This window comes from Carettochelys insculpta, chromosome 25 (genome assembly GCF_033958435.1).
Source record: "Carettochelys insculpta isolate YL-2023 chromosome 25, ASM3395843v1, whole genome shotgun sequence".
Taxonomy (NCBI): domain Eukaryota; kingdom Metazoa; phylum Chordata; order Testudines; family Carettochelyidae; genus Carettochelys; species Carettochelys insculpta.
Window position 1 is genome coordinate 10748696 of NC_134161.1, and position 13914 is coordinate 10762609.

The 13914-nt window shown below is 50.2% G+C and overlaps 1 protein-coding gene and 1 long non-coding RNA gene across 4 annotated transcripts in view; both read left to right on the top strand.

The window, feature by feature from the left end:
* Nucleotides 1-632: 632 nt before the first annotated feature.
* Nucleotides 633-5624, top strand: LOC142001498 (uncharacterized). The gene is made up of 3 exons (XR_012642504.1): nucleotides 633-731; nucleotides 1465-1566; nucleotides 5512-5624. It is a non-coding gene; the product is annotated as an uncharacterized LOC142001498 (long non-coding RNA).
* Nucleotides 5625-10223: 4599 nt separating this feature from the next.
* Nucleotides 10224-13914, top strand: part of IGSF9B (immunoglobulin superfamily member 9B) — a 105009-nt gene continuing 101318 nt past the window's right edge. For all 3 annotated transcript variants that reach the window (XM_074976952.1, XM_074976953.1, XM_074976951.1), the window contains exon 1: nucleotides 10224-10455. In XM_074976952.1, coding sequence (XP_074833053.1) covers nucleotides 10377-10455 — 79 coding nt within the window. In that variant the 5' untranslated portion in view covers nucleotides 10224-10376. The remainder of the gene's footprint in view (nucleotides 10456-13914) is intronic.

A 13914-nucleotide genomic window follows, 5' to 3' on the forward strand; every position in this document is an offset into this window, starting at 1 on the left:
TTCTACCCTGTGAACCCCTGGCCAGCAAGGAGGAACTTCCCTGAAGGAAGGTTAGCTAGAGTGGGACAAGCAGTACTCAAAGTGAGGGGGAGAGAGGCTCTCTAGGAGACCTCTTGTTCCATTGTTCCCTGATAGTACCCTACAGCAGGAGTCCTTCTAACTTTTTCCATCCATGAGCAGAATAAACTTTATGTGCACTAAGGCATGTGCAGATGCGCACCATCAATGGACATGTGGGCACAATCCTAATCAGCTGGGCAGCACCTGAATCTCTCCCGGGCACCCGTCCAAGTGCTCAGCTTACACAGCACATGGCTGCTCCGGTTCTCCCACGGCTCAGCCTTTCCCTGCCCCTTGCATCCGAGAGCCAAGACTCAGTCCTGAGTTGTTAACACAACAAGAGTATTGAGCTGAATTCCCCTTTCCCCATGGAGGCTGTTTGTTTTCTTTCAAGCTCTCCCCTTAGCTTGGAAGAGCCCAGTTTATTCCTGGTCTGTAGGGGACAGGGTTGGAGGACATGTATTTTTAATCTCAGCCCAGTGAGGGGTCTGAACTTCCTTCGCAGACAAAGAAAGGGTAATGACTGTTTTGATTTTCAACTTTATTTTTGTTTTCTACAGAACACCCACAGCCGGCAGCCTGCGTTTCTGTTGGTGTTGTACAAAACAAAATTTATCGTGCACATGGATGGAAAAATGAGAGAGAACATTGCCGTGGGACCAGGATGCGGGGTGAGTTTCTGAAGTTTTGGGGCCTGATCTTGCACCTTCAGTTTCTTTTGAAGTCAGTGGGGCAGAGCATGCTCAGCACCGAACAGGTATAAATCCATTTTTTAATGGGTTTTGAATCAGGCCTGGGTATTTTATGCACAGTGGGCCTGATCCTAATGGGAATTTTTCTGTTGACTTCAGCACGGTGAGATCAGGCTAAATGAGTCCAATCTTACACCCTTTACTCACGCGAGGAGGAGTCCCACTAAAGTAAATGTGAGTGCTTGGGTGAGGAAGTCAGTCAGGATTTACCCCAATGGGGCTTTAGGCGTGAGTAAAGCTCACTCGTGAGAACAAGGCTCACAGGGTTGGGCCCAATGACTGCTTGAATTCTGGTCTTCCTCCATCCCCAAGAGTTTGGAATTGGGCTTCTATTAGGGGGCATTGTTAGCCCCGTCCCTTCCAGACAACTGGCAATGCAGAGGGGAGGGAGACCTCAGAGATGGTTTTGTTAGAAAAGTCCAGGACCAGATGAGACTGAGTTTAGATGACCTTAGATGAAGTTAACAAGACATGACACACAATTTCTACTGCCTGATCTGGTGACTGCTGTGCAAGTCACTCTCCTGGTGGGACTGATGACTAACACGATGCGTTGGAAACTTGCTGATGGGAGGGGTAGTTGCTAATCTAATCTGATTCAGTTGACCGCCCCCCCCCTGCATAAATTACCCATGTTTCTCTTTGAGTGCAGCAGGTGGCTTGTACCGGAGGAGGAGAGGAACGTCAGAGAAGTCACTTGTGCGAGCCGGGAACAAGCAGCTGATCACCCGGGAAAGTGAAAGGAGAAATGCGTGTAAGAGAACCTAGCACAAGCCACATGCAAACGGGAGCCTGTTTGACCGTTTGTCCTTCGAAAGCTCAGTTGAGGGGGCTGTTTTGTCTTTCCAATCACAGCTTTGCTGCATTCACAGCGACACTTTGGGCTGGCTCAGCATTTCCATTTTAAGCTCTTGTTTTCAGGGGGCTTGTGTGCATTGGAATAAAAAAGGCACTCTGCCCTGACCCCATCACTCTCAGGGCTGCAGCTGGGATGACGCATGCCCCCCACAACCTGATCTAAGAGTTGGGGTGAGGGAACAGCTGTGTGAAAATCACATGTGATGCCTGGGATACAGACCCACTGAAATGGGGGATCCTATGGGACGGAGTGCCACTCCCCCAAGCTGCGGGGACAGATTCCTGACATGTGGGCTACACATCTCCCAGTGGATCAAACCCTAAGAGAGTCACATCCCAAACTTGCAGATACAGTGAAATCTCCCCCTTGGCATAAAGCCAGTATATTAAGCTCCCGTTGAACTCTCTGAGATCCTCTGCAAAAGGATTTCACCTACTGAGCAGCTCCACTAGCTTCTGTGTCTAAGTGTTTGCAGGATCAGAGCCTCATCTTGCTCTCTGGTGATGGAGGGCTGGAGCCCTGCTGGTCTGCCGCTACCAGGGAGGGGTCCTTTGCCATGAGCAAGGGCCAGCATGCCTCGTTCAGAATTCCGCTAAAGTGGGTGACCTGGGGGACTTCAGATGGAATGCATGAATTAACGAGGGTCATGTGACTGCCCCTGCAGACTGCAAAAGGCAGAGCTCTGGGTTACCTTGGAAGAAATTAGGGGTGATTGGGGTTTTCAGAGGCCAAGCCCCAGAGGGGAGATTAGAATTTGGAAGCCCAAGCTATGCCCTGTTGGATGTTCAGAAAGGCCTGACCAAACCTATGAGGGGGAAGGCAGTCAACTAATTCAGAGTCGGAGCCCAGGTGTTTTATAGGGATCCTGGCAAGTCACATTCTGCTCTGCGTTGTGCGGAGGGGCAGCTCGTCAGCTAGTGTAAATTGGTGCAGCTATATTGATGCAAATGCAGCTATTTGCGCTTGCATCAGATGAGTCTGCTGCTCAATCTATTCTCAGTGTTTGGGTTGTAATCTTAAGAAAAAAATTTACTTTTTTTATTCCTTGTTATTTAAAGATGGTTTAAATTTAACAGTGGCCAGTTGTCAGCTGACTCATCCATAATTAGCATGACATGGTTGTGATGTATTTTTGGTTGTGGGACAGCAGCAGCAGGGAAAGGCCAAGTTACTGAAGTTTCAGTCTTGATGTGAGATAACTTTCTTGTATTCTACTGCTCCTTGGAGGCAACTGGCACAGCAGGTGAATGGATAGAGGGAGGGAGTGTGTGGGGTTTCTGCAGGTCAGGGAGGAGGAAAAGGAGAGAGGAATATGGCTGGGGATGTTGTTTTGGTTCTGAAAATTCAATCCCTTAGATGGAGCTTGAGGCCATGGAGTCACACCAGTCCATGGAGCAGGGAACCATCTTGCTTCAGGAATGTCCCATATCAGAGCCATGATATTTTTGTTTGCCCCAACCAGCCCCATGGAGGGGGTCTGAGCTAAGCCCAGATGAGTTAAAGGACAGGCCATGGGTGTCTGTCTTGTGCTGAGCAGTGTCCCCTCAAATTTTTTCCATCCGTGTGCAGAATAAATTTTGTTATGGGTGCCAAGGCATGTGCTGAAGTGCATGACCATACTGCTCGTTGTCAGGTCTCTGGGCGCTCTGCTAATCAGCTGGGTGGCCACCCAAGTGCTCAGCTAACGGGGAACACTGGTGCTGAGGCCTGAATTGCGCTGCTAGCTGCAGTCCTGGAAGGGCGGCTACCATGGTATGGGGCTTGCAGGCAGCATGATCTCTGTGAGGAAAGGAGCTCTAGATCCAGGTCTTCATTGACCCTCATGTAGCTCCACTGTTGTCAATGGAGACAGATGGGGCAGAGAGTAAAGCTGGGGGTGGAGCTATCTGTTAAGAGGCACACAGTGATTTCAAAGATGCTTGTCCACCTGCTCGCTGCTCTCCACCTGTCTTCCTACGTGAACTTTGATCAACGCTGGGGGCCAGGCAAGGAGCTTAGCAAAACCCTGAACTCCCCCACCCGGTTGGCTCTATCATTGACATCAGTAATAACTGAGGCAAGTCTGCGACCCAGCCTTCCACGTGCTTTTCAATTCAGAGTTCAGCCTGAAACGCCATTTGCAATGGGTGGTATTCCAGCCTAGGCTAAGGATCTGCAGAAAGCATCACTTCATGGTCTTTGGCAGAAGAGCATCTTCTTGTGCATGCTGTACAGGTTCAACCTCTCTAGTCCGGCATGCTCTGGTCAGGCAATATCCCTGGTCTGGCATGATTTGAGTTAGCTGGATGTTCACCTATCACGGGTGTGGCCGAGTTTCGTGTGGTCCCATACAGTTTGTTTACAGCCACCAGTCCTAGTTCTCAGTGTCCTGTGCTGTTGTTTAGCTGTAATTGAACCCTAAATGCCTTCTTCTAAGAGTCCAGTAAGCAGTGGAAGTGCTGAAAATGCTGGTAGCAGGAGTGGAGTAAGAACAGGTGGGGCCCTGGGACAATACAGTCACAAGGTGTCCCACCCCCAACATATTAAAATATCACTGTAACATCATTATTTATGCTTTAAAATCTGTTCATGCTTATTACTACTCATGATACAATTACCCGTATCTTAATTTTAATATAAGAATGCCACGACGTATTCCTTTTGTTCCATTAAAGCAAATTGTTTGTTTAAATGAACTGGAGTTGTGGAGCCTTGGGGTTTCTCACACTTGGAGGTCCCAGGGTAACTGCCCCTTTTGTCCTTATGTTAATCCGCCACTGGCTGTTAGACGCTATTGACCACTTGCAGTCTGGCACCAGTCAGGTCCCTTGGGTGCCAGACTAGTGAGGTTCAACCTGTCCTGAGCTTGGCATGATGGAGATCCTGGTCCATGATTTACAAGTTAGGGTAATATAAATTTACACACTGCTGATGACCTAGGGAAGAGAAATCAGGTCTCCTGATATCTGGTCTCAGTTTCTCCCACGAATTTAGCTGATGGGTAATCCGTACAAAAGCTTTGTGCTGGCCTTCTGGACAGGCAAAACTCTTCCAGCCCCAGTGAATTAGGTTTGTAATTCTGTACACTTAGAGGCAGATCTTGAAGTGGGAGCAGGAGATGCTGCTTAGCTGGTCTCTAGAACTTGATTGTGAATTACTTCCAGTCCGGACTGGTGGTTCTACCTTGACCTGGAGCTCATGCCCTTGTAATCTGAGGCACTGGGACCGCTGACAGGGGAGGGTGAAATCTGCTCTGCACCCTTAGCTGAGAGCCAGCTGGCTTTTAGCCCATGCTGAAGAGGCACAGGGCTTTATCGTGAAGGTCACGGGTTCAGTTCCTCCTGTGGATGACCAGGTGCCGTTGGCCTTACACTTTTCTCATAGGGCTGAATGGAGGCATATCCTGGCTAGATCCCCAAACGGTATTCAGGCACTCAGAGGGCTTCTGGTACCGCCAAGATTGGGAACCACTTACCTAAAGGATACTACATGCCTTGTTGTCCTCATTTGATCCCAGCTTGGTCCCAAAACCAGAGACACAGTAAAAGGACTCTCCCTGCTCTATTTAAATAATTACAGCTACAAATAGAAAGAGAGTGTGAAGACAGCAGGGAAAGAGCCTAATATAATTAACAAATTAGTCTGGAAAAACAAAGGTGTGAACCGACACCCGTTCTCCAAACTGTGGAACGTATTTTCAGTCTCTTGATGAATGATGGCTCCTTTCTACTGTTTGGTCTTGAAAGCCACATGGCACGAGCAAGGCTGGTCAGGCTCCTTCTGTCACAGGCTAACAATATTTCAGATGCCTCCCAGGTTGGGCTGTGTTAATATATGGTAATTAGTGTTTATTTTTCTTAGAAGGGAGGTGAAGGGGGGAAATCCCAACTGAAGACACCAGGAGTAGCTGTGGTTTGGCAGCAAGAAGTTTTTCCTTGCTTGAATGTCGATCCTCTGACACTCTAACAACCGACATAAGAATCACGTCCCCTTCTTTCTCCCTTCCTGCTGTTTGCTGCTGATTTTGCCTTTTGGAAGTGTCTGTTTGAACTTTCGGTAGCAGGACTGGCTACAGTTGGTAAGAAAGATGCTCAATAAAAATGAAGTTACATCCTGTTCGCTGTTGTAACGACCAGTCCTGCCCAGGGTGCCCTCCATTTTTTTTCCATCCATGGGTAGAATAAATTTTATTATGTGCACCATGGCACATGTAGATGTGCACCAGCAGAGTAAACCTATGTTGCTGGCTGTGGGTGCTCTGCTAATCGGCTGGGCAGCACCTGTCTCTCTCCTGAGTGGCTGCCCAAGCACTTAGCTTGCAAGGAACACAGGCCCTGTCCAGAGTTCTGTGTACATAACTGAAAACCCATACACAGTCTGGACTCTGCTATGGGGTCTAGAGGGATAATGGGGGCTGTAGACATTATGACTTCAAAAGCCAAGAACTTGACTTGAAGTGCAGAGCATTCATGTGCTGAGTGACTATCACTAGCATTTTCAGATCCATGATGCTCTTCCTTGGAGGCTGGGTGCAGTGTGCTTTCCAGGGGCAGGTGTACCAGTCACAGCTGCCCCCACAGCCACTGAGCTGACATTAACAAAGGGTGGGAGTCAGGAAAAGAACACAAGAAACCTTGCAGAGGGCGAGTCACATGCAGACTGAGCAAAAGCCTATAGAAGTCAATTTCACTGCCTACCCTTAGGAGTAAGAGCTGAGTCAGACTTTTATAAAGTCTTGCTTTTTGCTAGGAAAGCAAATTGTTTGGAACTTAGGCTGGGGTTGGTGGAAACCTTTGCAAGGTCCCTCTCTCCGTAACTGCCTTCGTCATTTCCTCTAAAAACCTCATCCTTAATGAGCACCTTTAAGGCAGCTACCCAGACAGCGTGTGCTTTACTCCCCAGTCTTGCCCTATCCCCTTGTGTCTCTCGTACAGCAGTAACAGTCTAATTTCCTAACTCTTTCCAGGGACCACGAGAGAGGAAAATAAGATGAAACGAAGAACATCAGCAATCAAAATGTCCACGTAATACATAACTAGCACAGCCATTGCAAACACAGCTGGGTGTGGGAGCTAGGTCTGGAGTGCATATTGTAGGTGGATCCACAGTCATATGCTTCTCCCTATCATGCCTGGGCCCTCCACCCTCAGCCATGGCCCTGATCCTCTGTTTTCTTACAGCTCTCTGCTTCCGGCACGCACAGACTCCTTCCTCGCTGGGGTTGTCGTCTTGCCTGGATGCTAAGAGGCTGGCTTAGCCCTGTGATGTGTTTTTAGATAGGTGAGTGAGCCTCTTCAGGAGGACAAGAGTATTTCCTCCATGGGTCGGGGCCCTTCCTAATTCACATGTGTGCAAAACTAATCATGGACCACGAAATCTGGTGTCATCCTTGAAATCTGGTCCTTTGTGTGCTTTTCACCCTATATGATACAGATTTCACAAGGGAGAGCAGCCTTTCTCAAATTGCAACGAAGGGTCCTGTGGCACCTCATAGACTAACAGAAAAGTTTTGAGCATGAGCTTTCGTGAGCACAGACTCACTTCATCAGATGCATCTGATGAAGTGAGTCTGTGCTCACGAAAGCTCAAGCTCAAAACTTTTCTGTTCGTCTATGAGGTGCCACAGGACCCTTTGTTGCTGTTACAGATCCAGACGAACACGGCTACCCCTCTGGTACTTTCTCAAACTGGCATCCTGACCCAAAAGGGAGTTGCAGGGGGCCACAAACTTGTTTTAGGAAGGTCACAGTATTGCCACCCTTATTTTTGCACTGCCTTCAGCGCTGGATAGCTCCAGAGGGGTGGTTCTACTGTTGGTTGTGTGCCCAGCTCTGAAGCCAGCACCCTGCCAGCAGCAGTGCAGAAATCAGGGAGAAAACACCATACCCATGTTGCCATAACTTCTGTACTACTGCTTTCTATAGTGCTGGGCAGCTGGAGAATGGCAGCTGCTGACTAGGGTCCCAGCTGTGCAGGCAGCAGTGCAGAAATAAGGGTGGCCATACAATACAAGACTTACCAGTGTGCTGCTGCCGACAGTAGCTGTGCCTTCAGAGCTGGGCTTCCAGCCAGCAGCCACCACTCTGCTGTGCTGCTGCCTTCAGAGCCGGGCAGCAGTCAGCTGTGCAGAAGTAAAGGGAGCAGTGCCATGACTTCCTTTTTGGGTCAGGTCCCCTACCCTTACAGCACCTGTGAATTTTCTGAGTTAAATATCTGTCAAAATCCTATGATTGTGAAACTGACCAAAAGGACCATGAATGGGCTAGGGCTGTATCCATAGGGCAGCTTCAGGGACCTTCTTCCCTTCAGGGTATGAAGAGCAGCCTCCCCTTGCTGTCTCCAAGTCCCTTCCATGTATCCACTAAATCCTTTCTCCTGCTGCTCCCTTTGTGTCTGGTTAACGATTTGCTGATATGACTGTGGTGCTTGGAGGGCCCTGGCACTGTACATCTCAAGGGCGAGAGATGGTTGCTGCCGTGTAGATCCAACAGTCTAAAGAGGAGAGAAGAAAGGAAAGATATCTGTCTCCCTTTTCTACACAGGGCTGTGAAGATGACCGAAAGGGAGGGTCTGAGGTTTTCCAAAGGTCTCGGCTCCCTTCTAAGCATCACAATGAAATGGCAGCGGTTCCCAAGAACTCAGTATGTTGGGTATTGTGGAGCATCCCTTTAAACCTGGCCACGATGCACCCAAGGTCAGGCATGAAGTCAGTGGCAGAGGTGGAAACTAACCCACAGGCCTCGGTCCAGTATATGAGCCATGAAACCATCATCCCTCCTGAATGTGGCTACCGTTTTCTCTCCTGGTCTGGTTTCAGTCTCTTCTTCAGCCTGCCCCTCTCTAACTGCCCTTTAATGTGGCAAAAACACCTTCACTCGCTCTGTCCCCACTGTGCAGCATTTCCCCAAGTGCATCAGCCCCTGTGTTGCAAGCGGGGTGTAACAGGTAGGTCCTCCAGAAGTGCCCTATGGTCCGAGGCTGAGTCTTCTCCTCCTACGAGACCAGATGGGATGCAAGCTCCTTGGTCATGCCATAGAGAGTGGGTGTGTGGGGAACGTGAGTCAACCATGCCCCCTCGTTTATTTGAAAGAGCACAGGAGTTGGGACTCTTCCCAGCTGCCGGGGAGGAGGCAGGGGCTGATGAGGGAGAAGCAGGGGCCTGGTAGAGGAGAAGTGGTGGTTGGGCATGGGGCTAGGTTGTCCCCTCTGTTCTCCAAGGCTGGGGCTGATGTAAGGGAGTCCCCTAAGGTGCCATCTGCTCGCCCCATTGGGCAGGGAGTTTTGATGGGGGAGGAACTTTGCTGGTGGAGTGATGGTGTCCATGGGAGGAGGTGTTTAGTGAGAGTGCAGATTCCCTGAGGAGGGTGGGGGTGTGGACTGGGGGAGGGAGGGGATTTCCCATGGTGGACAGAGCATGGAAGGGCTGGCCCATTGCTGGGCAGGGTGGTCTCATGCCCCCCTGTGGAGGCAGCTAAGGGGAGAGGGTGGCAATGGAAAGGGTACTGCGTGCAGAGGGTGTGGCACAAACCAGAAGGAACAGACAGGAATAGGGCATCACCCTTTTACGCGGAGGGTGGGAGGCACCAAGCCAGGAGCGGGGTGGCACAGGCTCTGTGGAGAGGACAGTACAAGGACACAGGAGCGAGTACCACAGGTGAATGAGGCCTGGGGCCGAGGGGCACGGGTGTGGCATGAGGGGGGCAGGGGCAAAAGGGTGTGCTGGGGATGGAATACAGAGGTGCCCAGGGAGGAGCTTGCATCCGTGTTCCCTGTGAGCTATGCAGTCCCCCATCAGCAATTCACATGCCACACAGTTGATCCAGCGGGTTGTTTCTAGGGGTGGTGCACATGTGCACATGCCTCAGTACACATAACAAAAATCATTCTGCCCATGGAGGGGAAAAATGGAAGGAACGGGGGCTAGCAGCGGGGCCTGGGGTGCAGGGGAGGGGAGACATGGGGCCACTGGGGAAGGGGAGGAATGAGTATGAGGTACTGGGGTCATGGGGGAAAGGGGTGCAGGTGATGGGCTGCACAGGGGGCTGGAGCACTGGGAAAAGGGAGGTGCAAGGGGCCTAGATTCGGGAGGTGGGACATTGAGGAAGGGGAGGTGCAGGGAGGGGCTATCACAGAGGGCTGGAGGCATTGGGGATGGGGTACACGGATGCAGAGAGGGCTGGAGCATTGGGGAGGGGGTGCATGCAAGGAGGGCTGGAGCACTGGGTAAGGGGTCCGTGCAACGCGAGCAGGGAGGGGAAGAGGCGATCCCGCCGCCGCCTTCTCCCTGGCAATGCGCATGATTCTGCGGCTCTGTGCACTGCGCGCTCCAACCCACCTTGAAACGGGGCCTGCCTCCCTCCCTCTGCCCACCGCCCCGGCACTGGCAGCGCCCCAAGCCAATCAACGCCCACTCTCTTTCCCTGCGGCCAATAGGCGCCAGGCGGGGGCGGACCGGAGGAGCTAAAGAGCCCAGGCTAGGCTACGCCCTGAGACTTTGGCTGAGCTGCGCTCTAGCTCCTAGTGCAGGTGCTGGTGCGTGTCAGGAGCGAGGGAGAGGGGGCTGCAATAGCGAAGGAGGGATGGGGAGAGTGGAGGGGCGGCAGCAAGAAGCAGGGCTGAGGGCATGAAAAGGGCACCAGGAGGCTCCTTTGCACCAGCCAGGGGCTCTGCAATGAAGGGTCTCCAGCAGGAAGGGCACTTCTGAGATAGGATGATGCTTCTTATTGATGGTCGGTAGTACTATGATTTGGTATGTGGCCACTTTGATAGCAAGTGTAATCACCAGCAGAGGACTTCCAGCTCAAGGTGAGTTGAAGTGCAGCCTCCCGCTGCTCCTTCCCTCCCCCAGTCCCTCTGCCTCTTACAAATAGCCTCTCACCCTTCTTTATTCCCCCCCTTCCTCCTGTTGTTGTTGTTGGGGTGCTCCCCCCCCCCCCCGCGTCCTCTGTTTTGCACCGCTCTGAGCTCCTTTTTTCTGTTGTTGTTTGCTGTAAGTTTCACTCCGGGAAGGAAGAACTGTCAGGGGGATTGTATAAACTTGTAAATCTACAGCAGCTGATTTGGGTGCTGCGAAGCTAGTTGTGTGAGTATTTCAAGAGGCTGCCTGCAGGGAAACCTTTAGGTCTGGCCAGTGGAAGATGCTTAAAAGAAAGATCAGGCAAGAGAGAGAATTTTTCTTTCTCAGAGTTTTCTGAAGCATGAGTTGGTATTTTATTTGTAGCCCAACCTACTATATTCTTTGCTCCAAGAGCAGCTTAAGCTTCTAAGAACTGTGATTTCTTTTCCCTCTCTTTTCGTTTTAAGAAGCGGGAGAGCTCTCGGAGACTGGGTAGAAATTCCAGTGAGAACAAATGTCGAGTTGGTCAATACATTTTATTTTTTTAAAAAACATCGTATTAGTCAACAGGTTTTTTTGTTTGTTTTTAAATGAACACTCTAAGGTTGCTGCTTTAGTAATAATGTTACTGGAGAGCTGTTGTGGGATTAATAATTAAAAAAAAAAAATCCTGTAGAAAAATATCGAGGGGGAGGGGAGCCCAGTTGAGCAGAGAAGGAATTTGCTAGTCATCAGTTAACAGCTCACCTTTTGCCGGGGGAAAGGGGTGACTTCAGAAACCTCATTTGAACCCTGAGAATTGATAGGAGAATAACCTGAAGTCCTTTTCTTTGCAATTTTTTTTTAACTTAAAGCTGAGTAAACTTAATTATATAGCACATACCAACGAGGGAGCCTTTTTCCAGTCTGCTATGGTCTTGTGGGTGCTTTGGGAGCAAATAACAGGTGCAAACTTCTAATAGGAGATGCTGCAACTGATGCAGTGGGCTTGTTTGAAAGGTGATGGGGAGGCGGGGGAATGTGAAATCTTATTCAGAGATGTGACTTCAGAGTAAATGTCCTTGTCTTTAGCAATGGGCTGGCTGTTTTGCTGTGTGGCTACTAGTTACAGCATGAGCTGCGATTCATTTCCTGTGCATTGCTTATGTATGATGGTTAAGTACTTTAAATGATTCCAAACAGTGCTTGGCAAAACAGGGCTTTTTATGCCTTTTAAGGAATCTGCAGAAAAAAGAGCTAGAAGCGCCCAGAGCATCTTATGAAAATGCTAATCATTTTAAAATGACCTCCCTGAGGGCAGTCAACCAAAACTCATGAAGTTTATGAAACGTTAGTTTGCACACAGCACTGTGCAGTGCGTTCTTGGGATTGGAGTAATTTGAATGTTGCAAAAATGCTCTCCAGGGCTTTGGAATTTTCTCTTTCAAGAAGTGAAGCGGGCAAGGAGCCTGTGAGGGACTGATTCCTGTGTGGGAGAAGGAGGGGAAACCGGGGTATCTTTGGCTCACTCCAGCAGAAGGCATGCTGCCTATAGGGGAGTTCTTTCTTCAGCTGCTTTTTACTGGGCTGAAATGACCCTCACCGTGCCTGGCACTCAAGATGGCTGGAATAGGGTGAAGCTTCTCATGATTAAAAACCCTGTCTCTGCTTTAGTGAAGATGCCAAAGGATATGGTCAGTATTTCTTTTACATAGGGATCATAGCTCATCCCCTCTTTTTCTCTAGGCATAGGGGTTTGGAGCAATGTCAGCCCTGCTCCACTGGTTGTTGGCAGTATTTCTCCAGTGCCTTTCAGGCTTGTGTCCTGAGCAGCATAATACTTACTAAATAACCCTCACCTGCTACCCTTTTGAGGAGAATGGTGTCCTTTTCGTTTTACCCATCAGTACATTGAGATGGAGATTTGCTCAAGGTCATGAAGGCAGAGCTGGGAAGAGAACCCAGGAGTTCTGATTCTGGCTCCTGCTTGGGTCACTCTGTTGACTGTCATCAGCAAATTCCTTCAGATTCAAGGAGAGTTGCATTCTCTTAGCGCTGACAGCTGTGGATCCAGAGGTCACCTTATTGGGCCTTCCAGCCAGTGGTGACCAACAGGTGTCTGAGGTCATGGAGCTGAAATGGTGAGATGAGTGCTTTGGTTCCTGTAAATGCCTTAATTCAGGCAGTCTAATGGAAAAATAAGTTCTCGACATCTTGGTGAGTGCTTCATGCTTGGAGGTGTGACAGACCTCCTTGTGAATGAAGAAATGCATTCATGGCATAGCAGTCTGAAAGAACGTCTGCAGTAGCCCTTTCTCACCAGTCCTACACATTATTTTCCCATAACCTGTATGCCTGCTGGCGAGAAAGGACATTGCTCAAGAGCTGTAATTGGCCAGGTTTCCTTGACCCCAAGGCCAGCTACACGGTGGTCGGTGTTCCCTGTAAGCTGAGCACTTGGGCAGCCACCCAGGAGACATTCAGGTGCCATCCAGCTGATTAGCAGAGCACCTACAGCCTTCCACAGTGGGCAACGTGTGTTTCTATTGATGGTACACATCTGCCCATGCCTTGGTGCACATAACACAGCTTATTCCACACATGATCGTGGTCGGCGTTAAAAGTAACTGCCACCACCACAATTTCCTCCCCTAAAGATAGGGGAAAGCTGTCATCTCACTAGAAATAGCTTTTTTTGTCCGAGTGCAGTGGGAGTGCCCAGGAGCTCCAATGAAAGCCCAGGGCCCCACTCTGCTAGGAGCTGTGCAGCCACAGAACAAAAAGACTAGCTAGTGCCTGCCCCAAGCAGCTTACAATCCAAGACAGAAACAAGTGGGGATAGGCAGGCTGATCGGCCCACAGGGCAGGGTGGTGGCCTCTGTTAGACTGATTTTTTGGTCTGGGGCCCAATAGTACACTGACCCCCAGATAGGGGCCCCCGGTAGGCAGTGCTACTCCCCAGTTTCTCCATCAGTGCAGGAGCTGTTGCCAGGGCAGCAGGTTTGAAGAAATTGGGATGCTTCTCAGAAGGCCTAGAGCAATCATCCCTCCCCCACGCCACCTTCACGCCCCCCCCCCATATCTGTCTGAGGCTCTGGGAGGAAGTCGGGGTGGGGGAGAGGGTCTGAGATGAAGGCTCTTGGGCAGATTCTCTAGCTCACTTTGCTGCCTGTGGTGTTAGCAGGGGGCCCTTGGGCTGCTTTATGTTGCCTGAGGGTGGCAGTCATGGCTGGTGGGAAAGACCTGACTCCAAACTTTGGAAGAGCTGGGTCCCAGGCCAGGAATATTCCCCGGCACCACAGGCTCATGGAACCTCCATCTGTGTCTGTTGCACACTGGCTTGATGGCTGGTTTGGGGATGAGATGTGATGTCATCTGTCACGGTTCCTTCTGTAAGTTCATGGTTTTGCCTTGCTGGGGATGGGCTGTGCTGGGCAGCCTTAGCTGGT